The sequence below is a fragment of the Pseudopipra pipra genome, chromosome Z (assembly GCF_036250125.1).
Source record: "Pseudopipra pipra isolate bDixPip1 chromosome Z, bDixPip1.hap1, whole genome shotgun sequence".
Taxonomy (NCBI): domain Eukaryota; kingdom Metazoa; phylum Chordata; class Aves; order Passeriformes; family Pipridae; genus Pseudopipra; species Pseudopipra pipra.
The window spans coordinates 12,340,251-12,368,041 of record NC_087581.1 but is presented as its reverse complement, the minus strand read 5'-3'; the positions used below and the strand labels follow the sequence as shown (position 1 = coordinate 12,368,041).

The 27,791-nt window shown below is 37.7% G+C and overlaps 2 protein-coding genes across 4 annotated transcripts; both read left to right on the top strand.

Annotated features, from left to right (window-relative positions):
- The first annotated feature begins 98 nt into the window (after positions 1-98).
- On the top strand, positions 99-13,198 carry CZH5orf34 (chromosome Z C5orf34 homolog). Its single transcript, XM_064642243.1, is given in 14 exon segments — positions 99-3,184; positions 3,433-3,522; positions 5,130-5,776; positions 6,383-6,478; positions 7,725-7,848; positions 8,371-8,401; positions 8,630-8,720; positions 8,934-9,003; positions 9,309-9,401; positions 9,403-9,480; positions 10,130-10,218; positions 10,949-11,041; positions 11,835-11,875; positions 12,603-13,198. Coding segments are annotated over 14 exon segments (1,947 nt in total). The 5' UTR covers positions 99-2,974; the 3' UTR covers positions 12,797-13,198.
- A 191-nt stretch (positions 13,199-13,389) lies between these two features.
- Positions 13,390-27,323, top strand: TMEM267 (transmembrane protein 267). Of its 3 annotated transcripts, none has more exons than XM_064641873.1 (4): positions 13,390-13,518; positions 15,663-15,850; positions 18,237-18,618; positions 23,856-27,323. In XM_064641873.1, the coding sequence occupies exons 3-4, from the start codon at positions 18,295-18,297 to the stop codon at positions 24,189-24,191; spliced, it is 660 nt and encodes a 219-aa protein (XP_064497943.1). In that variant the 5' UTR covers positions 13,390-13,518; positions 15,663-15,850; positions 18,237-18,294; the 3' UTR covers positions 24,192-27,323. The 3 variants fall into 3 exon arrangements, with proteins under 3 accessions (XP_064497943.1, XP_064497944.1, XP_064497945.1); XM_064641874.1 differs by lacking the exon at positions 13,390-13,518 and adding an exon at positions 13,593-13,616; XM_064641875.1 differs by lacking the exons at positions 13,390-13,518; positions 15,663-15,850 and adding an exon at positions 17,289-17,567.
- The last annotated feature ends 468 nt before the right edge of the window (positions 27,324-27,791 follow it).

Sequence of the window (27,791 nt, the reverse complement as noted above, 5' to 3'; positions counted from 1 at the left end):
TTTAAAACAAAAATTAATTTTGACCTCCTTCTATAGATCCTTTGCCCAACACTCCTTTTTTTTCTTCAAAGTACACAGTGGCAGAGACTCTTAATAATCTTTTAATACTCACTGGAAAAATGAAATGTATCAAAAGGCAGTATGGTCTTAAGGACTGTATTAGCGTTTCAAAGTCTGAAATCCAGAAACTAGAAATGTGAAAATTAGCTGATTTTCACACATGCATTTGCTCATTGAGCATAATTTTCATACAAAATTTGTAATCCAAATATAGGTCAGACTTTCTGCTGACCTTATAAGCAGATGTCTTCTGGAAAACATATTTACTCAAAACTAAAAGTCCCAAGGAATTTGGGCCTTTTAAAAGTCCCATACATGCTTTACAGTTAAGTAATAGTGACTTAGAGGGACTCCACTTTTCATATTTGTTTTGCATCTGTTGTGATGAGTCTTCTTTTTCTGTAAAGTAGCTCTCAGGTTCCAGATCTACTGTCAGCTTGTGGAGACAGTACATCTTGCATGTAGATAAGAAGTGTGCCAAATCATCCTGTATTATTAAAATGTTGAGAACTAGGAATTGTATATACGAAGCCACTCAGGTCAAGTTTGCAACATAAGCTTTTCCATCCACCAGAAATACTGGAAAATCATGAAGTGAGACTTTTGTTCAAAGTAGTGGAGAAGTTTGCTGTCTCTGTACGTGTGAAGCTTGGTAAGAGCTTTAAGCCATTACCGCAGTAGGGAAAAATTAGTTATAACTCTGTCCTACTGCATAAGGAACACACCATAATCTTTTTGTTAAACACTTAAGTCTTTCTTACTTGTCTTAGATCTCACAGAACTTTAATACAAATTAGTGACAGTGGAATGAGATGTGAGGAGAGCAAAACAAAGCAGCAGGTTTCTGATTGTCAGAATCACCCTTTTCTGCTTGTCTGCCCACTTTTAATTGCCCATTGTTCTGTGTATGATAGAAATGAGTCTTAAAGATTATTTCACCTGATTTTATCATTTACACATTTCAAGTGCTGCATATATGTTTCTCATCTACAGGTTTCTGAAAAATGCCTTGCAAATATATAACCATTTAAAAAGATGGATTTGCGTTATGGTGTAATGGTAAACCAGCAAAGGCACAGAAGCATGGAGAGCAAACTTTGGGGGAGATGTGAAGCAAGCTTCTTTAGCAATGGTTCTGAAAAGAAACAGGCTTCACATTCAAATTTGAACAGGAGAACCAAGCTTCACAGATCAGTAAAAGTGTGCACAGTATTTCCCACTCTGAAAAATCTAATTGTGATTTAACAGAAATGTTTAGTATTTGAAAACCACACTTTGTTTAATTTCAAACTGGGCTGCCAGAGTTGCTCTTTTGCATGTGCTTTGCTGTTGAGTGATTTTCATATTCAGAAATGAAGTCCACTTACTCTCAGTAGTTTCCTACAAAGAAGGTCTTGGTACTGGCCCTTTTTTTTCTTTTTTTTTAGGTAAACAAATGGTCACTCAGTTTTGACTGTTGGGTTTTAGGTTAGTTGTAGCACTACAGAAAGAAGCAAAACTATGTCAGGTATCACAGGTATCACAAATTGTGCAGAGCTGGGATTTTTTTTTTCAATACAGTAATCCATTATGGCACTGAATATTTGTGACATTCAGTCTGGTTTGGAATAGTAATCTTTATTTCTCTCTGAGACAGTACTTTCTTATCACATTCTGCCTTTCCTTCCTACTGCACAGAACTCATTCTATTACTGATAGCTCAAGTTTGCAACTTCTCTCTGATTGAATTATGGTCCTAATCATCCAGTTTATGCCTGTGCATCCTGGTAATTAGTACAGGAACACAAAATTACATTACAACAAAAAGCAGGGAAGATAGTACACTGTTTGTACCCTGAATTGCTGATTTGCCACTTCTACTTCAGTCTGTGGAACCTACTTCCACAGTTTCTTTGGTGAAGGTTTCAACTGTAGTAGTGCAATTGTCAGCAAAATACAGTGTATCACCCATAATAAAAACTAATATTCGTGACTCATTCATAATCCCAGTATATACTTTGAAACTTGCTTCAGGCAAGTACTGTACAGAATAATACTTATTAAAAAGGGTATTGCAAACAGAATGAGGGTATTTTGATGCATGGCCGTGCCTGCAGCCACTTGACTGGATGCTGATCTACTCTCTCCTGGGAAAACAGCTGTTGAGAATGAAAGTTGTACTGAACACGCTTCATCCATGATTGCACTGATCTGAGAAATTTGTACCTCCGTAGGTCGGTAAGGGACAACTGTTACAGGAAGACCATGTGCTCTAGTGTGGATCTTCAGTTGTGTTTATTAAGTGCTTTGAATGGGGATCGATAATGAATTGTCACTTGGCTGTAAACTGTCAATCCACTTAAACCAGCTTTGATTAATTTTAAATATTAGGGGAGGGAGGGTGTTGTATATAATCTTCCAAAAAGGCAGCCAGGCATAATTTTAAAATTGTCCTTTACGAACTTAGACCTTGCCTATTCAGCTACAACTTCTGCTACCCAGTTCTAATTACACAGGTTGAATTTCCCTGCCCTGCGAATACATGAATGTAAAGCAGCAGTCACTAGAGAATTATATTTAAGTAGGCTGTCTCTGGGGTATGTTGTAGATGGGCAGCCTGCCTCCTAGTCTTCCAGAAGTGCCGATGTGGGGAGGCGAGGAATGAACGCCCGGTTGCCCAGCCGCTGGCTTGGTGCGTAGGGAGGCGGAAGAAGCAGCGCAGTACTGCGTGAGGCTCCCGTGGGCGAGTGGGGTGGTGCGGTACCTCACCTGGGAGGAGCTCTGGCGGGAGGAGCTCTGGCGGGATCTCGGGCGGAGCTCAGCGCTGCCGCCGTCCTGCCCCGCTGTTCCCGCCGTTCGCCGGCAGGGCCATCTCGCCCCGAGCGCTGTCGGCCCCGGTCGATCCCGTGCGGTCCCAGCTCGGCCTCCTGGTGCGATGGAGGCCGAAGAGCTGATGGTGCTGTTCAGGGACGACTCGGTGGAGGTGCATCACGCGGAGGGGTCCCGCCTGCTGCTGTCTCCGTGCGGCTGCGAGTACCTGGATGAAGGGGCGCTCCGCGCCGCCGCCAGCCCGCTCCAGCCGGCGGAGACCGCCCGCCAGTGCCTACAGGGTATGGGACGGGCATCGCCTTTGGGGAGGGCAGCGGTACCTCGTCCCTGTGTTGTCCCAGGAAGCTTTCTTTGAGATGGAGGTGCCGGGGCTGCCGCCCTGCGCGGGAACGGGGCGGCCCAGGGGAGTCACAGCACAAATAAAGTTCTTGTTTCTCTCTCTGAAGTGGAGGGTGTTCCTCAGATCAGCTCCGTAAAAGATAAGTAAGAAATTAGTTTAAAATGTTATCTCCTCATATAAAAACCCCTAATGGGGTGGTTTTGTTTTTCTCCACACTTCAATAGGAACAACTTCTACGAGCTGTAGATTTCCGGAACAAGTTTTCTTCTCCCCCGTAATTACCTTCTCGCCTTATACCTCCAGAGAGAAAAAAGGTGGGAGATACACGTGCAGTGCTTTCGTAAAATAAACTTCCCTGGTGTACTTAATGTAACTCCACATGCTTTTGTGTGAGTACAGGCCATGGAGATATATCGAGTGCAGTTTGCCAATGGAGCTGTCAGCTTGACTGGAATATTGCCATTTTAAATTACAGTTTTAACTGTAACTTAGCCCTCTATTTGTGCATATCCTTTGTAGCCATACACTAAAATTAGTTTACTCCTAGTAAGACAAAAGATTTTATAGGATTTTGTACATAGGATATAATGAGCTGTTTTATATGTTGTTTCATTTTGGCAGTAGAAACCTTTCAGGAAAGACCCAGTGAAATAGGATGATGGTGTTTTCCAAGAGGCTGTCAGGTTCAATATTCCACTATTTCCCCATTGAAGGACCTGTGTGAGACTGTTGCTGCGGCCTGTGAGAGAAATGGGGCAAAGCATCACTCTGCAGGAATGGCTACTCTAGGTCAGACTGAATGTCCATCCAGAGACCAGTTTACCGTTTCTGGGAGCTTTACTCCTCATCAGCATCCCTCTGGTGTTCCCACTGCATGCCGGTGTTGGAGTCTTAAGACAACTGGTAAATCAGGCGAGTTTTAAAACTTCTAGATGACACTTCACTTGGAGTGTAACACACTTCATGCTAATGCTTAGCTCCTTAAACACTGTCACTCAGTATCACTATGTATGTGCCACAGGGCACAAAAACACTTGTACTGCATTACTTGGACTATGCTTGAGTTTAAAACAACCTGTTACTATGGTGTGCTTAGGATCTCCTTTGGCCACTCTAACCATCCACATCTCTAGACAGCTTGATGAGGGAGATCTTGTCAGTGGTATGGCCTCTTCAGAACTGCAAACAGTATTCAAAGTGCAGGTTAACTGTGAACACATATTCAGTGTTATCATTATATCTTCTGTTTGTTCTTGTTCCTTTCATAGAATTTTCAAACATATAATACACTGATTAAACTGCTGTTGAGCATTGAGTATGTTTTTGTGGGACTGACAATTATAACACCAAGATCTCATTCCTGGTTGGAGGAAATCCAACAGTAGCAGTCAACTCAGAGCCCATTCTTTTATATAGAAAGCTAGGACTGCTTTTCCTCATTTATATCACATTATGAATTTTTATCTACAGCTTTATTGTCTGGTCATTGTTGTTTTGGTTTTTTTTAGGGTCCTTTTGCAATTCTTGATGAACTCAGCCAGTAACTGATATGTACAAGATAATTCAGCCATTCTCCTCAGTGTTTCTTAAGAAGCAGTTTCTTGGAAATGGAAATACGTACAGTCTATGGGTAGTTGTGCCTTGTCAATTCCCCTGTACCTCACTACTTTATGAATTATTATTAAATTATAACCTTTTTGCTAGATAGAACTTTGTTAGAACAGGAGGAAGCAGATATGAAGGTTAGATATTTTGCTTCTTCTTGAGTTTATATATGCAAATAAATACAGACCCACATTTCATGTCATACATCACCTTGCAGAAGAACTGAATTCATTTAAATGTAAGTCCTCCATTGTAATTTCTGAGACGCAGGTCATTTTTATCGTGCTGCACATTCCAGTTCTTTTTCTTGTATTAGATTCTTTTCAGTGATATCTTGGAAATTAGATGGCCTGACCCTGCAACAGCTGGTCTGACAAGATGTATAGACAATGGCAGTGTGAAGATCTCATCTGTAGATGGCTATGCTCACCTTTACCTGTCAGAATTGCAGCAAGAATTTACAGTGGAGTTCTTATGCAAAGTCAGCCAGTCATCTGCAGCATCCTTACGCTCCTCTTAAAAGTACAGAGACTATCAAAATGGAGATCAGCATGGAAAACCAAGTAGTAACTCTGTTACAGAAATGTTGTTGAAACAAACAAGAATGGCGAATAAGAAAAATTAACATGGTTGTGCTGAAGGTAAATATAGAGAACCAACCAAACTAAAGGACCGAGGAGACAGAGATGGAGACCCATTGTGCTACACCAGTTGTTCTTCTGAATACACATGGGTTACACAGTGTTGGTCTGTTTCCTCCTGTCCCGAAGAATGGAAATATCCTTTGTCTTTGGCACTGATGTGCTGTAACTTACATACTGTTAAGAACGTAATGAAGCCATGTGGGAAAAATAACCACACACCTATCAAGGCTGATGTTGTAACAGACCCTGAAACACATGAAACAGTTTCTTGTTTACCTACAGCTTTGCCCCTCAGCTGCAGAGCCCCACATTTACACAGGTAATTTAAGCTCTTTACACTGTAAATGTTAACGTGTTTCACAATTCTGCAATTTGGAACTTCAGCCTCTAGGGAAATAACTGAATTCTAGCTATAAAAAAAAAAAAAATTAAAATCACTATCAGTTGGGGGTTTTTTAGAATCTTCTTCAAACATGACATTTGTGAAACCAACATTCTGTATCCTACTGTAATGAAACTATAGTAATTAGTCCAGAGAAAAAAATAAATTCTGTTTTCTAACATGCTGTATAAACATATAAATGGAAAAGAGAATAGTGAAAAAAGTACACAGGTGTTAGGTTGGGTTTGGGGTTTTTTTTTTATTTTTGAGAAGATAATACTTCTGAGGTGGGTCAATGGCACATGTTCTTTTGTCAGCATCACTAAAAATAAAAACATTTGCAGGGTTGAGAAGTTTAATTTGGTAACTAATGTGAATAACTAAGGAATTGGAGGACTCTGAAAATATGCGGCCCCTTCCTTTTGAATAGATGTGCATGCATCAGTTCTAGTTCCAGAAATGATTACCAGCACACACACACAAGAAAAAAAAACAAACAACCAACCTTTGGACTTAGTGACACTTTTATTGCATTTTACACAGGTAGACTTTCTGTGACTTCTTTCAGAATGAAGACACTGAAAACTATTCATGCCCTCAGCTAATTCAAGTTGTATGGTGCCAGGGTGTTTTTTGTAGGTATGTAGGAAGTCACGTGTGTCATCATTGGAAGACTTTATTTGCATGGGAATTAAGCCTTAAGATGAAATGTCTTACTTTGTCCATTTATCACTCTTTGAGAAATTGAAGACAATCTTCATGTAAGAGTTTCTTCATTTCTCCTGTTTGTTCATTGGACTTCAGATTTTCTAGTACAGTGTATTTCCAGGTCTGAATCTGAAACCATGTTTAAGGCTTCTAAAGAAATGATCTAATTTCTTAAAGGTTTACTGGACAGCTGGACTTCCCTCAGATTTCACTGACAATCATGGTACTTGGTTTCTTTGCAAATTACTTAGCGTTCCTTTTGATACTAATGATTTAATGCTTTAGAAATGTTTGTCTTGGTAACCTCCATAATTCACATGTTGCAGGCAGTTCAACTGTGGATTTTCCTGGCTAGTGACCTTGTCCATATGGTTAAAAAAAGAAAGACTTTTTTCTTTAAAATGCCCTTTCAAATTGAAATTGTTATAATTGCTATCAGCATCTCAAGGTCTTTGATAAAAGCATCATTGCTGTTGAAACCTTTAATCCTTTTGCCCAGTGTTCTTCATTTTTCTTAGTGTAATTCCTAAATTTTCATCTCATCTGAACAAAAGGTTTGCAGCACTTCAGAGCTTTTTTTCTCAGAAACCTCTTATCTTTGAAAGTATGGTGAGTAGCCACACTTAACTCAAAAAAGTCTCACCTCCTAAGTCCAGGCATCTAACAACAGAGTTGGGTCATTAAGTGGGTTTTAGGCTCGAAGATACCATATGATCACAGATAAAAGACCATTGACATTAATGAGAAACACACAGCTGTATTGTGGGTTTGAGCTTCAGATTGTTCAGGAATCATTCAGTCTGACAGTTTTCTGTGTACACTAGGTAGGGCTGGTCTACTAAGAAAATTGGTTATTCTCTTCAGAATCACTGTATTTTGTGGTGAGTGATGTGAGCAGCTCTTGTGAGACGTTTACCTCAACACACAAAAAAACTTTAATTAGCTTATTTAAATCCTCCCCCTCATGCACACATGCAAAGAAACAGCCCTGGTAATGCTAATCTTCTGTGTTAAAAGAAATTGTTGGTACATTTCGCTCTTTATGAATTTTTTTTCACATGAGAGTTGCTGAAAATACGTTTCTGCTTATTGCTTTCTTCAACTGTACTAACCTGTTTTGCTTGTCTAGTGAAACAGCATTTTAAATACCTGTTAAAAATTATGTTATTTTTCTTAGATTTATCCATGGTAGGACAAACATCACAGAAATTTATCCTGGTGATGACTCATTTTTCAAGTCAGAGGGAGCATTTTTTGGAAAATATTTCATACATTATGCAGTCCAAAAAGGAACAAAAAAGGTATAAAGCTATTTTAAAGTATATTCCAAATCCCTTCAAGTTAGCAGCTTTCTTAGTTTTAATACATTTGGCTATGCACTCTATAGTGAATTATGCCTGTATCAAGCCATCGATCATACAAAAAAATGAGATTACTCCTTCTGCTTCAGAAGGAGTATTTTTGGAAATTACAGACACAATAAGGAAAATTTTATTCACTGTCACATTTATTTTATCAAACCCAAGAGTAAGATACTACTACTACCATTTGTCGCTAATTTAGAAGTTTACTCTTTAAACTAACATATTGATTATTAATCTTTATGGACTTGGAAGTGTTTTGTACTGTATGGAGACAGAACCTAGAAGATGTGTTCTGGCTTTGCTACAAGACCAGCTGTTCAGTGCTGGAGAAAGGATTTTGCCTCTCTGTGTCTTCCTGTTGCTAAGTTTCCCCAGAGCAGAAATCCTCTCAAGTGCTTATGCGGTGCCTTGTATTTTTAAAGCAGAATTAAGGATCAGCTTTGTACTCTTCAAACCCAGCCTTTAACTCATAGTCAGATGTCGTTACTCAGTAATGAACTACAGTCTACTCTGATAAGAGAACTTCTTGGCCCTTACTGAGTGCAGAGAAACTGAATATTTTTTTTTTACTTTTTGAGGAGATAGTTGTTCTGGAGCAGATTTAAATGTGATTATAGTTTCTTTCTGGGAGATTAGAAATTTCATAACTTGCAAGCTTTTAATGCTGTTTTCATGCTATGGTACCTGTAACTAATTCACCTTTCTGCTCTACTGCAAGTGGAAGAAAAAATGTATTCAGTGAACAGTCTTCCTCCTGATGTACCAGGAAATCCATACTTTATATCCTCCATTATTACTCAGGCAACCAAGTAACTTTACCTTTGTTACATTAATTCTTCTGACTTAGAAAGGACAGGAGTTAAAATTACACGTAACACATTATTACATTAAGTATAAAAATTAAAGGAATTTATATTAGCACTGAGGACATATGTAAACATAAAAAACAAAGCTCCTAACTGCTTAGAAGACATAATAAGAATGAAATGCTTAATATTTTGTTTGGGTTTTTTTCTCCTCAGAATACTTCATTATTGCTGCAAGACAAAACTGTTATTAAGTCATAACTATCATCTCTGCTGCTGGAAAGTGGTATGTAGCTGAAAATTTACTAATCTTTCAGTGTTCTAGGGAAGATTATACAGACTATAGGGAATAGGACTAAATCTAGAGGAATGAATGTTGAGTGTATTCTCGCAGATCAGAAGGTAGATATTTGGGAACCAAAAGCATGCACTGTAAAGTTATATTTATGAAGCAGAAAGAAATTGCATGATGAAGAGAGCTGGTTGTAATTGGGGAAAAACAAGTGAATTGAAAATCTGCGCCATATACAAACAGCTATAATGATGTAAGCAATCTTTCCTCAAGTTTTTGATTTATCTGTTTGGTTCCAGGTACCTGAGACAGATGGATGAGAAATGTTGCTAGTTTTGCTGTATGAAAAGATTATTCCCAACATGGGAAGACTCGTTGTGTACTCGGATCATAAAAGTCCATGCTGCTTTTTGGGATGGGTTGACCCTGAATGTGGTTTGGGATTTCAGCTCCTCCTCTAGTGAGATCCAGGTAACTGATAAGTTAGAGGAAGGACTATTCTTAAAACTTTTAATTGAAAAAGTGTTACTGGGAAATCAATGAGAAAATGAAGCAAAAGTTCTGATGCCTATAAAATACAAAAATAAAAAATAATTGAAAATTCTACAGGTTTGGAGACGTTTCTATGCACTTTTAGAAATAATTTATTCTTGTATAGCACAAAGCAGGTGTTGGAGCTATGCCAAGGCCTTTTTCCCCTGCATTAGTCATAGCAGACTATACCACAGAATCACAGAATTAGTTAGGTTGGAAAAGACCTCCAAGATCGAGTCCAGCCTGTGACCAAGCACCACCTTGTCAACTGGACCATGGCACTGAGTGCCACATCCATTCTTTTCTTAAATACCTCCAGGGACAGTCACTGCACCATCTCCCTGGGTAGCCTGTTCCAATACCTAATCACACTCTGTACGGAACTTCTTCCTAATGTCTGACCTAAACCTCCCCTGGCACAGCTTAAGACTGTGTACCAGATTCTATCCTTAGCAAAGCACAAACTTATAAGTGTTTGAACTGGATCATTCATAGATACTTAATTCTTAAGTTGGCAAATTATACTTGCTTTTTCTTCTTCAGACTGCAGCAGAAGATTAATACTTGTAATGTTTTTTCTTTTAAGATAAATGAAGATATAGGCTGGTGTAAGTTAACTACTCCTGATGGGGTACAGCAGTTAATACAAATAAGTCATCCTGGAGTCTATGAAAGGTTTAAACAGTTTAAGCAATTTAAATATAAAATAATCCTGTACAAATCCATTTAGATGAAGAAGCAGTATTTACTGACAATATACTGGGAGGGCTGAACCAAACACATAATGATAAAAGCTCCATCTTACATCTGGCAAAGATTCAGGACCTGTATGACCCAGGGCCACTGCATGCTGTCATTACATCATAATTGTTACTGCAATGTCTTTTCAGAAAAAGAACTAGGGCTGCAACTTGGCGTTTTCCTCAGTGGATAAGAAAAAAACCCAAAAGCATTTGTCCTGTGTAGAGCTGGTACATAAAACTGGACAGCACTTTATCCAATTTTTGCTTTATTACAGATAATGACCTCTGCCTGCAGATTACTTTCTGTAATCTCCTTGCTCGAATTACAGCCTCATTATGGGTATCATCAGAAGCTTACTGTGCTGCATTTTAGCAAGCAGATATTCACAAACAAAAATAACCACTTGTACACTATTCATCACAAATTATAACAGCTTTGTTACAGTTTTCTGTAACAGCATAAATCTAAATATGAAGGAGATTCTGGACAAAAAGTGTGAATCAAAAAATGACAAGGTGAACTACAGAAAAAGCTAGATTTAGAATCATAGCTTTTTCTTTCAGATCCAAATGGATTGCTTAACACTTTCAGGTTTTTGCTTAAATTAATAGTTTGTTTTTCATATAAATAACTGCTTTTTTGAATTTTCATATTTACATAGGTACATCAGAACAGCAATAGAATGGTGCAGAAGTTTGAGTGAAAGCAAAGAGATTGCTGAATATACTGCGCACTCTGTAACTGAAGAAAACTGGTATTCATTGTTGTCCTAAAAAAATTGACTATAAATAATGTTGAAAACAAAACTCAAAAATATTATAAACTGCCAATTTTATAGATTGCATTTCCTAGTAGTCAAAAAGACCATTTATTTTGTATGGTTTCATATTTTTCATTCCGTTTTTAAAATGTTAGGTGAGTTCCAGGTGGAGGTTGTTTCATTGAGCCTGTCTTACTTAAATATCAGAATTATGGTGACTTGGCTAAAGGAGGATTAATGTTACAGAGATAGTATCTTGCAAGGCAAAAAAAGAGAAACTGGACAAAGAAAGGTGTCTTTTAACAGAACATCAAGCAATTCAAAACAGGATTTTGAACTTAGCAGTTGTATCTCTTGCTGATGTATTTGCCCTTCCTAACATGCTACTGACCAGAAGTCTACTGACATCACATGCAAACACATTTGGGCATTAAAAATGTGTTAATTGACGTCAATTACACTTGTACTTGTTACTTAAATTATAGCAGATTCAGCTGATACATTTTATAGCTGATGAAATGAAAATCGTATCTATATTTATAGATGCATAGAGCAAAGAGACTATTCTTAGAGCAGAGCCTTGATTTTTGGGAACACAAATGATTAATAAATGTCAGCATTGGATAGTGGTATGAAAGACAGAAATAAAGCATTTTTTTTCACTTGGATTCTGCTGATCTAACTTTCAGTATTGCTGGAAAGTGTTAAATAAAATCTGAGTTATAAAACGTCTTTGAGAACCTTTTATTATACTAAATAGTTTAATAACCTTTATTTCTTTGGACAGGTCTGCTGATGCTGAGCTCAAAAAAATACAGAGATTTAATTGTGTCCTTTTGAAAGCTGTAGATTTTTCACTTTTATATTCTGCTGTTCATCTGTATGTTCAAATATTCACTTTAGATCATCAAAGGCTCTCTATCCCGTTCCTGCTTTCTTTTACTCCCTTACTCACTTCTTAAAATTACCTCTTTTTCTTATTTATCATTTTTGTTTTATCACTTATCTCGTCCAACTTCTACATCACAGCACCAAAATAAAGAAGTCACCGAAAAACAAAGCCCTTTAATGGTTGTTGCATCAGTTTTGCCAAGAGGCATCTGCTGATGTTCTTGAAAGACAGAGAAGGCAGTTGCCTTGGGGCTTGTTGCTGCAGTACAGTATCTTTCTGTTTATCAGCTACTTTATTATTGTTTTATTGTCTTCAGCCAGCTCAAAATGTGTGCTGTCCTGAATCTGCTTAAAGCCACTCTATAATTGTCTTTAAACCAGTGTACAATTCAATTAGTGTGAAAAGTGCACACTGTTAAACTCCAGTGTAACATTAGTTTTCTTTTTAAAGTAACTCTTGGAAAAATTGAAGTCTAAAAGACATTTTTATATTAATGTCATAGACAGTTTAAGTAATATACCATCTTTATTCTTTGGCTATATGTAATTATCATGCTACAAAATGTGAGACTTTGCAATGCAGAATGATAAATACAGACATGCAGAATTATTTTTCTCATTAGGAGGAAGAGTTTGATCCTTTTCCTTAACAAAGTAACACTAGTTTTATTAGACAGTAGCAATGTTCCGGAGAGGAAGAATGCTGCAAAATCCAATCCGTCTGGTATCGCTGTCAGAAAAAATGAAAGCAGGAGTGATTCGAAAGAACTCAGTGTCAGGTGTGTCTTGAAAGCTTTGGAGAAAACTTCTAAAGTCATTCAGGATATTGAACCTCTGCTTGCAGCTTCTGGGAAGTGAAGCTTCATAGCAGATGAAGACCTGTGTTCCGTGTCCTCGTAGGAGCTGTCCCAGCTGTGTCTGAGGGAGCTCTGAGGGGCGACAGGAAGGCTGAAGTCGCCATTGTAACACCCGTGAAGTCTGTGAGCTGCCACTGTAATGTCAGTAACAGTGCCAGTGGTTTATTTGGTATAGACAAAGAGAACAGGTGAAATAGTAGAGCACAGCTGTATAAATACATCAAGGCTGACCTGACCTCGCTACTTTTAAATGTATGAAGTTGTGTTTGAATCAAGTGATTTTATAGAACAACTTAGTGAACTGCTGAACTGACTAGGGTAGGGATAGGCAGTTTTAATTGTAAAAAACGTGCTTTTATTCAGAAGCTTACCCAGTCCAATAAAATGTTTCCCAAATGCTTTAGATTCTCTTCTTTTTTTTTTTTTTTAAGTAAATAAATAATTTATATCAGGGCAGAAGACGCCTTTCTCCCAGCGGTATAACGAACCACAGCACGAATACCCAAACACTGTTTTTAAGCCCCCTCCCGTAGGAAAAACTTCTCCCTCGTAACCGGGGCGGGGCGGGCATGGGAGGAGACAGGGTTGATGCGGGTCCCAGGCTGCTCCGCGGCCACGCATGCTTCCTAAGGCGCTTCCTACTCCGCTCCTGCCGGGATCGGGGCGGCCGGGGCGCCTTCCCCTCATGGGGTGAGGGTGCCGATGGCGGCGGCCGCGCTCCAGGTGGGATCCGGGGCGGGATGGGCACGGGCGGCGGCGGCGGCTCCCAGCCCCGTCACCCCTCGGGGGCTCCGGGCTCCCCTCACACTCCGGGTTTTCAGGTTCATTTCCTGCTGGGTTAAATTTAGTTGGTTTTTCAGCGCCTTGGTAAATCCTACGGGTTCCTTCTGGGCTTTTGTCCTTTCCCGCCCTCCAGCCTCAATAATAGATTATAGTTATCTGACCCAAAAATACTTGCACTGCCAGATCTTCATAGATTGTCTTAGGCTGGGATCTCCTTTTCCATGAGTTAATATGCTTAAGGTTTGAGCTGGTGTCTTAAATGGTAATTCTACGTCATGCAGTTTTTAATATAAATTAACATCCAATATCAAATATTGAAGTTTTTAGGAGATAATAGAGTTTTAAGGGGCTGCAGTCTTTTGACTTCTTGCATAAAGTCCAGATAATTCTGCTGGTTGACATGGTGGTGTTCAGTCACAGGTGGGACTCAGTGGCCCCAGAGGTCTTTTCGAACCTAATTGATTCTGTGATTCTGTCATTTTATGCTTTAAATACCTATACGTTTTCCCATACCTGATAACGTCTTGCAAAACTGGAGAAAAAATTTGGGAGAGCAGTATTTCTAAGTGATAATTTTAGCCACTGGAATTTTGCTTTGCTCATACAGCATGAGTTGAAAGGCCTCTTAGTGCCATCTCTTTTCCCCAAATGCATACTTACAGTTTTGACGTAAATATCTTGTGTCACTAATTTAAAGTGTTAACTGTGCATTTGGTAAGGTATTATTGGTAACTTTCTTAAATTACATTAAACATATCAGCAAAATTGCATTTTGAGGGTATAGGCATAGATTATGTATAGTGCTTTATCTCATATAAAAATGACGCGAAAAATCACAACTCTAGGCAGTGTTACTCTGTCAGCTTTTGTGTTTTATGTAAAACCAACATAAAGCTTCCCTTCAGCATGTTAACTGGACTGACCACCCAGTTTAAGCATTCCTGTGTGAATTATTTCCCAATTTTATGTTTTAACAGGAATGTAAATTCCACCAATATGCTTTCTGAGATTTATAGGATAGAAAAACATATGACACTTTACTGTGATATTTTGTAAACAGCTTGAAAATCATAATTTTTCAGCCAAAAGAAGTTTCTAGTTCTACATTAAATTTATCATTTCAGAAAAAAAGGGTTTCTAGGTTTACATTAAATTTATCATTTTAGAGATTATTTTGGTTGAATAGAGTTTTGCCTTTTCTAGTCTGATTTCACTCTTGATTTGCAGAATATTTATAGTTAATGTTGTTGTGCCTGGGAACATGACTTGATTTTTATACATTTTTTTTTTCTAAAAAGGTGGCAGAAATAGGCTGTTTAAAAACAACATTTGGACATGGCTCTTCACTGAGGTCAACCTGAAGCCAGTTTTGCATCCTGTTTTTCATTCTGTATGAAAGAAACCCATTCACATACAATAGTTCTTGTCCAGTTGGCATTATTACCTTTATTTCATGATACATAATTCTCAAATCATACTCATTTTGGATTTTTGAAGTCTGTAGTGTTACTTGTCTTGGGTACTTTATGCACATGGTAATACTATTCATAGCAAAACAGTGTAAGTCTAACACCATATTGACACCGATTTCTGTTGCTGTTTCAGTCTCTAGATCTCTGTTTATCTATTCCAAGGCCACTTGGTAATGGGGTGAAATTAAAAAACAGATCCCTGATTGTGACTCGTAAATGTTTCATTAGGTGGGAATCTTTCAGGCACAAGAAGGGATCTGTTAAAATAGATTGCTCTATATTTTGAAAGGCAGTTACTTAAAAGACTGGAAGTGTTCTTTTCTGAGTTTACCACTTTGGGGTTTATTATCTTTTAATTATTATTGTGTTCTGTCTTTATGTGTGCTCTTCTCTAGTTTTATGGTCTTTTTTTCCTGCTTTCTTTAACAGCAATTCAAAGGCCTAGCTGGAAGTTGCTTTTAGCTCAATTATATTTGTTCATGAATGAATTAAATATATGTTTATCCTTTCTGGGTTTTTTTACTATTGTTCAGATTTTGTGTGTGTTTTGTAACACGTTTGAAGAGCTTTGTGTAGTATCAGTCTTACTGCTGCCTTGTTTCTGTTATTTAGAATGGAACAAATGGTGTTTGGTGTTTTCTGCTTTGGACTGGGCAGACTGGATTCAGAAAGCACAGAGGCTCAACTCTGAGGCAGAGACCACATCTGCTACTGGAATAAGCCACTTGCATAGTGAAAAAAAGTATGTTCTCCTAGTCCCAGGATAAGTTTGATTTTGAATACCGGTGTTCTTTTTAAAGGTATGTTGCTGCATCACCTCTGCACAGATTGGATTCTTACACACATTATATGGTAATTTTAAGTGAAATCCAATCTGACATGATGGTTATATGGAAGAAACATTTGTGAGGAGGTCACCATTTTTTCTTTAAAATGGAAGTTATTCAGAAATGTGAAGTCATCCACCAGAAAATTGCACTTACAGCGTTTCAGGAAATATTTTGTGTGTACACGTTCATTCAGAAGAGGCACAGTCATGGTTAACAGATGCCAAATTTGACCTACTTTTTTTCATCTCTGTACAAGACTATGTATTATTCATGTTTTGCCGCGGTCCGAATGGGGGGAAGGGGCTGTGGCACAGCACGGGTTCAGATCCAAGGTAGGGTGCGGGTAGAATGCTTTATTCAAGCGTGCACGCTGTTTTTTATCAGCTCAGGAGGGGGAAGGGCCAAAACATGGGGCGGAGCATGGGACAGACAAGCGGGGAAACGAATCAGGATAGGGACACCGGCAAAAGGGGGAGGAACGTAGGAGGAACCGGGGAAGGAAAGGGCGAATGGGGGCTGTCTCCTCTCTGCAGCTTCTCCAGCCAACCAGCAGAGAAACAGGGAAACAGGGAAGTGAACGAGGCTGGACATGCCCGGGAGATATAAATTCTGGGGAAACATACAATGTGTATATACGTAATAACTGTAAAGTCTGCATCATAAAGTCCTTTCAGTCGCTGTACATAGTTTTCCACTTCTGAAATCGTTCCCATTCTGATTCTTGGTCCTCGACAGTGCTTTCTTCTCTTTTTTTTTTTTTAATGTTTTCCACAGAAATGGTTCAGCGGGCTTTTTTTTTCCTATAAAGATGCCAGCAGTCATGTCTTGCAGATAATTCTACAATAAGCAGGCATGGAAGTAGTCTGGAGGAAACATATTTTCTGAGACTTAAAATCAATAATATGTTTAAAATCATAAACTGTTATGTGTCAACATTGTTATTCGTTTTCAGAGGAATTCCAATACACTCACAAAAAGTGCCTTTAGAACAAAAGTTTACCTAATAAGAACTGTATGAAGACAGATTATCAAGGTTTAATGTAGTGCACAAAAATGGCAAATTCATGGGAAGAATCCATTTTTAGATAGGATATAGGCTTCAAAACTGTGGTCTATTCCTATGGCTCCCCAAAAAGACTAGCATAGCAGTTAGAACAGGTAGAATTGGTACTGTCCTTCAAAGACATCTTTTCAGTATGTTTAACGTAACAAAGCTAGGGAATACTTCATTAACATGAGGACTTTTTTTTCCAAAAGTGTTCTTTTTAATGTTATCACATAAATGAGTACTGTATTTTTGTAATCCAGGTATCCTATAATTGTTTTGGGGGAATGAGATGGAGATCTTTAAGATCTTTAATTATTTTTGGAATTTCTTTTGAAGTGTTAATTGCTTAAGGTAAGTAATTATTCCCAAGGAATCACCTTTTATCAGAGGGTTTCATAAAAGTCACAGAACATAAATAGGTTCTAAGAACTTCAGAATTATTATTAATGTATATAACAATGCCATTATTTTCAAACAGCAACTTTTGAAAAGTAAAATGACTGGGATTAGTTAATTTGCTTTTTTTTCTCTGCAAAAAGAGGAGTTCTGAAGGTAATGTGGCAGACAACACTCCTAAAACTAACAGCAGAATTTGCTGCTGGGGAACATAGTGAGGAAAAGCATATGTAGTTTTCTCCTGTAAGCACTCAGTTTTGGTTACTTTGGTTGACTGAATGGTTGTTGTCTTTGTGTTTATCATAAATAGTGAAGATATGTAAGTGGTTCTGGTTTTCTTAAGGCTTGTTCTACGTCCCAGCTCCAAACTGAACAAGGAGTTGCTCAGGAAAGTGTACAAGGGTGATCATACGTATGTTTGCAAAATATGTAAGTTAAAATAGTACTTTGGATTATAGATTAAAAACTCAGTTTAAACAGTTGTCATATAGAGAGATCTGGGATTTTTGAGCATCAGTCCTAGGAATCCTCCATATTGGGTAATCTTTTGTTGTTACATTGTAAAGTATTTAATTCAGTAATATAATGTATTTAAGACCAGAAGGAGTCTTGAAACGTATTATCATAGACATGTTTCAAATTACTTAGTAAAATTTAATATTGCAGTAAGTGCAATTAGAACTTTCCATGTTATTTGTGCTTGCTCTAATTAAAACAGGACAAGTGTTTTAATTCCAAGCTGTGGTGTTCAAGTCAACAAATTAACTGAAACTAAAAATTCCCTAGGAATATTAAGTGCAAACATTGAATTTGGGGGTTTTTTATGCTCAGTTTTAGTTGTGATAAATGCTTTGTGCTAATGGATTTTTTCTTTAATAATTTCCTTTCTGATCTCTGACATTTTCCGAACAGTGACAATACAAAGGACAATGCACAGTGTGTATCCTGATGACATTTGGTGTGCTGTGACATGGCTTTTGTCATGGCATCTGAGACTGAAAAGGCCCACGCTCTTCTCCAGACTTTCAGCGCAGCTTCAGTTATTTCCAGTCTAGGTTTGGGGATATTCTGCTTCATAGCAGACAGACTTCTGCAGTTTTCCTTCATTCAGCAAAATGACTGGCTCCGAGCCTTCTCTGATAATGCAGTGCATGGTATACTGGGAATGTGGTCCTGGGCCATAGTGATTGGACTCAGGAAGAAAAGTGACTTCACTGAGGTCACTCTGGCTGGCTTCCTCGCCTCTGTCATTGACGTGGACCACTTCTTTCTTGCTGGATCCCTCTCCTTAAAGGCAAGTCAATAGATCAGTAATTTATTTCTTTTATTTCTCCATCACTGCTTACTTTATTGTCCTAAACACGAAAGTTAGATATATGGAATTATATGCAGGTTTTATGATTTTAAAAGCCATAAAATATTCTATTGTTCAGTTTCTGCTATTTAGAAAAAGAGTTCTGAAAGCTGTACATGCTATCCTATGTGTATCATGTAGTTGCTTTGTTACCCAAGTTAAGCAGTTAAGTGTTGCCTTGCACGCTTTCGTGTATAAAGTGGATTATTTCATTTCTGTTTACAGTAAGGGTTAGAAATATCTGAAATGTGAGGCAGAACTATCTGCAAAGTAGATGATAGAGCTGCTGTTTGATTTCATTCAGTCTTTCTGAGTAATACGTTTGGATCCCATACACAGTCACCATCACAGTGAAAATGTGTTCCCTCCCAGGAACCTCCTGTGTTTCAGTCCATTCCCATTGCCTCTTGCTCTGTCAGTGGGCACCAGGAGCCTGGCTCTGTTCTCTTTATGCCCACTCTTCAGCTTGGTTGATTAATGGATCCTATAATGTTAACATTATGGAATAGAATTTAAATGTCTTAATTATTCTCATTTTTATTTTCTTGTTTTAAAATCAGTAAATGCAATGAATGATTAGCTATTAGAAAGTATTATTGAAATTATACTGCTGCTTCTTGCATTTGAAATGATTATCAGTATTTTTTCTTAATTGTGGACACTAGATGTCTCTCTTCACTGATGTCAGTTTGGAAAATTGAGTATTGAATTGTATCATGGAACTGGGAGGTGATCTGTCTCTTTGCTGTTTTCAGTGAGGCAAGGTTAAATATTCTTACACTTTCCATGATTGAGAATGTTTGTGTATCTGACACACAGTAAATTATTATAATTTCTTGAATTAATTTGTTCCTGTGTTGTTTCAATTCCCAAGCAGCTAGCAATTCATTTTCTAATCCAGGCTACTGTTGTTGACATTTAGATCTTGTTTTCTTATTCTTTAAGGTTAAGACAGCTAATTTCTCTGCTCTTCCCCAAAATGTTTTTCACATCAGAAACACACAATGTGGACAGTAGAATCATAGTCCTTTCAGTAGCCAAACTTATTTAGCTGAGGTAAGGAGAACACAAGAAGTCCAAAGGGTTTTTCAAAGTGATTTGCCTACAAACTCCTTCCTTTTCCATATCTAAACTGGGCTAATAAATGATGTTTAAAAAACATGTAAAAAACTGTAAAACATATCCAGTGTAGGTCCCTTGACTCTTAGAGCAGTAACAGCATTACAACTTGCAAAGCCATTGTGCTTTACAAAAACTCTGTTCTCAATTAAAATAACTTTAAAAAAAAAATTGTACAGGGCTGGATTTATGTTTTCTAAACCTCATACTGTTTTTCTCCTCTCCTCTGGATTGCCTTTTATCTGAATTATCTTCAGGGTCCTGTCCCAAACTATGAGTAGTATTTTAGTTGAGACTTCATATGAGCCAAATAGCATAGATTAATTCCTTTCAGTGGCACACAGATAACAACATTTTTGTCTTTCTAAGAAGGAAAAATATCACCTTTTACAAGTTTTATGTCTTCTTACAGTGCCATCAGTCTCTTTGGTTTGTGATGTAAGGTAATCCCCATAAACTTTTCTGCAGTGTGCTGTCTGGCAAGCTAGATCTGATTGTAATGTGTGATTTTTCTTTCCTCAGTTTAATATGATGCACCTCTCAGATTCATGTCATAATTTCAGGCTAGTTCCTATGTAATTTATTACTTCATGGGATACTTTTTTACTATGTATTTGTTAGTTACAATCCCATTCTTCGTCTTTAAATTGCAGGATTGAGAGTAATTGATTTATGACACTATAATGTTTACTGCTTATGCAACACATTACTAATCAATTAAGAAGTCTAATTAACTAACCACACCACTATTACTAATTTGTAACAATAGTACTTTTCACATTACTCTACACAATTACCTATAAAGCTCTTTATCATCACTTTTAAATCTGATGACAGATTAACTTCTTTAACGTTTCTGTGCAGCGCAAGGCAGTATTGCCTTCTGCCTCCACTTGCTACCTTCACACTACTCCAGTCACCTACTTCTGTTCCTGCTGACACAGCTCACTACCTGGATTGTGTGGCCATTGGTCTGTTTTTCATGGCCATCATTATTTTTCTGGAGTATTCAGGGTAAATAGTCACCTGTGGTATTTATATGTTTGCTCTAATAAATACTTGTGTACCCAGTACCATGTGATCTGCCCTTTTGCCCACATTATTTTTGCAACAAGTATGAAATCTACAAGAACTTCACTGCTTGGAATTTGTACTTCTTTGTATTCCGTGTGCTTTGCACTGTGCGCCCGAGTAGAAGAATCAGGGGATCACTGTTTGAAGAATCTCTTTAATTGACTGACCCTAAAGGTGATAGGTACTGCAGCCTGTCATCAGTCAGGATTGCTGATAAAGCATGAGGGGCTGCTCCCAGTGTCCCCCAGGATTATAGCCTAGACACTCATGTTGCAGAACAGACTTGCAGAAATTGCTCTATTGCTACTGAAGACTCTGGAAGTGTAGAAAATGCAATTGGTAGCAAACAGGATTGTACCAGCAAATATACATGACACAGCTGGTTAATGTGCCACTGCTGATCAACATGGGCTGAACAGGGGCATTTCTGGAACTGGAGAATAAGCTTTGCACAAACACAAATAATATAGTGTTGAATGTGACACTGTATTGTTCACATTATTACTACAATATAACTATATATGTTACATTGAATATGTTACTATAAAATAAGGACTTCAGGCTTGTGAAGAGTCAGAGGATATGCCTGAGGGAGCCTGTGTGGTTACATAACATCCATGGTGTTACTGTGAGCAAAGAGTTTGCTCACAGTTCTCCTGCATGTGATTATTGTCTCCTCTCTCCAGCTGCTCACTGCAGTGCGTGAGAGGGGCTGGAGGAGCAGGAACTTCCAGATCATCTTGCACCTGATTGAACATATAGGTTCATTTCATGGAAAAGGGCATTTGCGAATAAATTCTGTTTGCAACATTTTTCAGGCAGTTTAAGGCAGAAAATTGTGCTAACTTAATTTATTTTTTTTAAAAGATCTGTTGATTTCTAAATGCAAACAAATCTGCCTGTTAGGAGAGTGTAACTGCTTATATTGCCAAACAGAACTACCTGTCTGTCTCTTGGGCTTGGCAACTCAAGGATGTAAGTGTTCCTCTAGTCAAAGACTGTAAAAGTGGAAACAGACTATTCTGAGCAACTATTGCTGGGCATAGCATTTCAGAAGCCTAATAGTTGTACTGCTGTTATAAAATAGGGTTTTCTCTTGCTGAAATTGAACACACAGGTTGGCTGTATGAACAACCCTGCCCTCTAAAATTTGTAGGAAAAAAATTTAAGCCTCACCTTCCCAAAACTGGATAAAGATTGGCACCAATATTGCTAAACTGGGTATGTAAGTAACATTAAAAATATCCTTACTCACTGTGTTGCTATTGGTGCCTAACATCAATAGGGCAGAGGGAAAAGACTAATTTAGACTTTGCTACTGATTTTTTCAAAGTGCAGAAATAAAGATCAGTCAGTAGGCTATCTGCCAAAACGTATCACTGTCCAGGTTTTTTCAGAATTAGGCTAGTATGGACTTTTGAGGTTCTTGTTCACAGTGAGGAAAATCTGACTCTTTGCAGGACAAGTGATAAACAATTTCACCATTGCAAGATTTTTCTGTTTTAATCCATCTGCTTGTGTGAAACAAAAATTAAGTTGTAGAAAACACACCTTTTGAACCAACTTAAAGGTCCATAACATTAACCCAGACTTGGGTCCGTAAACATTAGAGTTAAAAATGGTTGAGACAGTTTGTGAGATTTTTAATCCCATCACCTGAATATGAGTCAGGGACAAGCATGTGATGGGAAGCTAATAGGGCAAAGCTTTCTGCAGGCCTTGTAATGTTGGCTTTGGTTTAAAGCAGAGGCTGTTATATTCCAAGGGAGTCCATAACTTCCCATCTCCGTACTGCTTAGCTACGGCTACATCAAAGTTTCCTTTACAGAGAAGACAGGGTTCCAAGCAGTTGTCTAAATTGTGCATGAAAGCTTGATGAAGCTGTTCCAGAGTCCCACTACCAGGTACTCCTGCTGTTGAACCCTGCAACGATTAAACACAACCAAAGACTGAACAGGACAGCAATGCTCTGTTTGCTTTCTGCATTAGTTACACTGAGGGATTATTCAATACAACTGTGAGATACACCGTCAAGTTACATCTCTGGTGCCTTTTACAGTCCTTCCAAATGTTCACCAGTATCTGCACCTTTTAGTAATGTGCTATTGCTTCTCCTGTACTTACAGAAAAATGAATCTACTTATTTGTCAATAGTATCTTTAAAGATACTATTACATTTTTTTTTTACAGTGTTTGAATTTGTGGCAGTGGTTCTAGCTGCTGCTAGTAAGTACGTCCACAGGATATTTTCTGAAATATGTACATTAAATTTACATTATCACTTCTTAAAATGGCTAAATCAAATCTCACTAGCTAGATTAAAACTAAATATAAGGCTTTCAACTAAGTTAATGTTAAACAAATAGTTGATACAAAAAAAAAAAAGTCACAAATGTTTCAGATGTGGGCTTCTGAACTTTGTTTTGCCTGTCTGTGAAGAAGTCTGTCTCAAGGCAATCAAAATACATGTAACTTCGATCCCATTTTTATTGTACTGAAAATTACTGTTCTGTTTTAAACATTGTGCAACTGAAACAACTTTACAAGTGCTAACTGTAGTAAAATACAAAATGGATTTTTAAAATAAATGCCATTAAACCATATGATTTATTTCAAGTAAAGCATATTAAATATTTCAAGTGTATTGGTTGCTTGTTTTCCTTTTAATTATCTTGAAATTAAATACAAATAGTCAGTGCAGCAGATAAGACAAGTTCCTGCGCACCATATGGCTGTATGGCAAGTAGGATACCTCCTCCCTCTCCCTCCTTGTGTTGCTGTTGATAATGGGTAGTAGGATGCATGATTCATATCATACAATAGAGAGATAGGGGAGCACACAGGTCTCATGCATAAAATAGTCATATTGTTAGTTTTGATTAACTGTAGTGAAAAGGAGTGGTTTTTCTTTGCACTTCCACTTAGTCACCTGACAGTATACCTGTAAACATCCATGAACCTTATTATACTTTTCTTTCCTGCAGGCTGCTCTGACTCTTCCACGGAGACCACTTCTTCATTGTTCTACCATGATTCCCGTTGTGGCTCTGACATTAAAGTTTATTATGCACCTTTTCAGGCTTAAGGACTCATGGTGCTTTCTTCCCTGGATGTTGTTCATATCCTGGACTTCTCATCATGTCCGTGACGGGATTCGTCATGGCCTCTGGATCTGCCCATTTGGAAAAACTCCTCCTTTGCCATATTGGCTGTATGTGGCAATTACAGCATCTTTACCTCATCTGTGTTCATTCATCATGTATTTAACAGGCACTAGAGAATTAATGTCCATAAAACATGGAATCCACATTGATGTGTAAGAATGATACAATAAAGCTTTTAAAGGCTGTTTGTATTATCTCCTGGCTGTCTATTACTGAAGGGGTTTCTTTCTGTTTCCTACACCTTCCAAGTTAGGCATTTTAAGGTTGTGGAGCCAGTTACAGCTGTGTCAATTCCTTGTAGTCACAGAACCTATTTAATGAATGGTGATAATTTTATATCTATACATTTCCCTTGTAAAGCATGTGATCTCCCATGATAGCTCATGCATAGATAGCTGATTTATAAAGTTCTTAGTCTCTCTCTGTAGTAATTGCATTACTGTCATGGATTTTATTGTCATGGTGCCATTCTTCTGATCACCATTCACTTTGGATTTGTATTTTGCCTTTAGAGAATACATTTCAATCTAGATAGTATTTGTATAGGGCTTTAAAAATAAAAAGTACTATATAAATGCTAAGTATTACTGGGGATTTAATAGTGTATGGCAGTTGTAAAAAAAATGTTAGCCTTTTGAATTTATTTATTTGTTAAGAGTCCTGCTGGACTCTTATATTGGACTGTTTTAAAAGAAACACTGTCTGTATTTCACACTGTGCAGCTGTCTATGCACCTCTTCAAACCCTGCTATCATGTAGAGTTTTAGTAAATTCTGTTCCCCTGTAGTTGCTTGGTACTAAATTTGCAGATAATTACTAGCTTAGAAAAGAGAAGGCAGTTTGGTTATAGTATTGACCAAATTGTTTTTAATTTTTAAAAATACACTAATTATGAATACTATTGAATTTGAAACTAAGGAATTTTAGTAAATATTTAAGGGTTGTGTGAAGGCAAACATTTATTACAGTAAAACATAAGCTTTAGAGAAGATAGAAGAAAATAAAAATTGCTCAAAATGTGTTTGCTTAAAGACATTACTGTCTTACTGTACTTGTAAATGGCATTTTCCGTTAAGTGCAATATCATCCTCATAATTGTTAAATAAAATGTATTATTATTATTATTATTATTATTATTATTATTATTATTATTATTATTATTATTATTATTAATTGGGATTACTGGTTTAATCAGTACCAGAGACCTTCTGTGGCTCTTTGCAATACACTACGCTAATTATGGAAAATGTTTTACCCCTTTAAAATGTGTCTTTCCACCAAAAGAATAGTCTCCGCACTGTTTGTTCCTCATGTTAGAAATGTGTGCTAATGCAAACTTGTCTGACAGTACAGTTTAGCCTTTATTATAAAATGAATAAAAGGTTTCTTTCTTGGAAAGAAAATTGGAAAAGCAGAACATTCCTTAAAGGGTTATCCTCATGCCATGGATTTCTGTCTCTTATAGTGTTCCAGAAACAACATAAGAAATGTCTTGCTTTAGAGCCCTCAGAGCAAGAACTGTCTTTTATGCAAAGGCATGATGGTTTACTAGAGAAGCACTGCTCATTCATTTACTTCTGTCCTGTATTTTAAACTGCAGGCTATGAATGCCAGTAATGAATATATTTGGTACAAGGAGTGAACACTGAAGTCCGTGTAGAAAATTTTCAATATTCTTGTTTCATGGTATAATATTTGTATAATTTTGTGCTTTATCCAGATTTGTTGCAAAGGGAAATGCATATAGGAACAAAGTGAATTGCACTTTCTCACTTTTAGACTGTAGCTCTAGGATTTTTGGTAACTATGTGTCCACCAATGGTCCTTAAGATTGGTACTGTACTGTTCTAGCTATTTTTAAGGATCAACTAATGGGGATGTCTTCAGTAGTTTAAAACCACATATTTTCATTCTCTGTATTTCTAGCTATTTTTGTGTGAGTTTTTACAGTAATTATTAGCTGTGTTTCAAAATACTGTTTTTTCTGGTCATGTTCTTACACCAGTTCTACGACAGCAATGGGTGAACACCACTTGGAAATGTGTTAAGGAAAGTAGCGAGCACTTGTAATACATGACTTCTTTCCCTCTCCTTCCAAACAGGCATGGCAGTCTCGCACCTCAACCTGACATTCAGGCAACTATAGCTGACACTGGCAACTTTACAAAGTAAACAGAGATGTTGCATGCGTTGCTGTAATTTGTACATAGACAGAGTAGAGTACAAAGGAGAACTAAAACTGTTTGACTCACCTGTGTGTCACGGGCAGAGTGGGAGCTTCAGAAAAAGTTTATTAGAGAAGTACCCCCCCATTGAGTCAGGAGGCACAGAAGGGACCCTCTTGCTTTCTAAACTCCTTCTCAGAGAGGCATCTAGGTATGGCTGGATCCAGTCTTAGCCCCAAACTTTGCCAATGGTTTATGTCTAAAGGATTATACATGTGGAATTAAACCTTAATACAGCTTTGTCCCACAGAATTAAGAATGGCAGTATTTATATAAAAATAAATTCTTTATTGTGATAATGATTAGACTAAAAGGTCTTAACCAGAATTATTTACTACAGAGTATTGGTAGCTGTATAGTGCAGTGCGGTATTTTTGACACAATATTGAAGTTATTATATTAAAGCAGTTCTATTGAAGCAATTATGTCAAAGCTAGCAAAAGCAATTATTAAGCAGAGATTGATGTTACTCAGCCATACCAACAACTGTGAGCAAATCTCGTTCTCTCAGTCTTGAGGAGTAACCTTGAGGGCCATCCCCACTCCAGAGAGGAATTTTCACACACACTCCAGGAAGAGGGATGTTACAAGATCCTCAAATTAAAAAGTGGAAACTGGGCCATATGTTTCTGGGTCAGCTGTGTCAGCTCAGCATCTTTCAATCAGTTTATCAGTGGTATTACTTGGTTGTCCTATAGCAGGTACTTTACCAGGTCTACCACACCTTCACCTCGCTGTCAGGATGTTTAACTCTGGGCTGATGAGTCAGGCTAGTTTCAGCATTATTCCACACCAAAAGCAGCAGGACAGCCCCCTTCTCCATTCACCCGTAGCTTTGGAAAGAGGGCATTGTTGGAGTTGTTTTACCCCCACTCCAGGCAGAGCATCCTGCTACACCATGTCACCTGGGAGATACACCTGCCTGTTACAGGTGAATTGCCTAACAATTCCTTGCCGGTATTTCATGTACATTTCAAATTCACTGGTATTTTTCAGCTATGCATTGATGCCTGCCATGTGTAGCAAAACCACGACGAAAATAAAACAAAATGCTAAAAACATAGTGACTGTGTGCTTTACTTCATGCATTGGTACAGAGGGTAAATGTGAATGCGAAAAAGCATGTGAATTGCACAAAAGATGGTTTACAAACTCAAGCTGATGATTTTGTGCATAATGTGTGATACGTATCACTAAAATATTAGTTATTCCAATGGTTCATTTAGTACGCCAATCTAAATTTTTTCCATTTCCAGTTTTATTTTCAAGTTGAACTTAAAAAGTTGAAGTAAGTGTGGGGTTTTCCTGACCTACTTTTTTTCTGTTAGAACTGTGCTGCTTTTGTTCCTGCTTTAATGGATTGCTGCTGTAAAAAGCAGGTACTAATAATTGCCAAGTTAAAGGAAAACTGTTGGAATGCTTCTTCTCCCCAGTTCTGTAGAAATAGGATAAAATTTCTCCTAATTCCCTAGTGGCCATACCAGAATGAGTGAACAGATTTCCTATCAGTTCCTATCCATTAAGTTCCAGA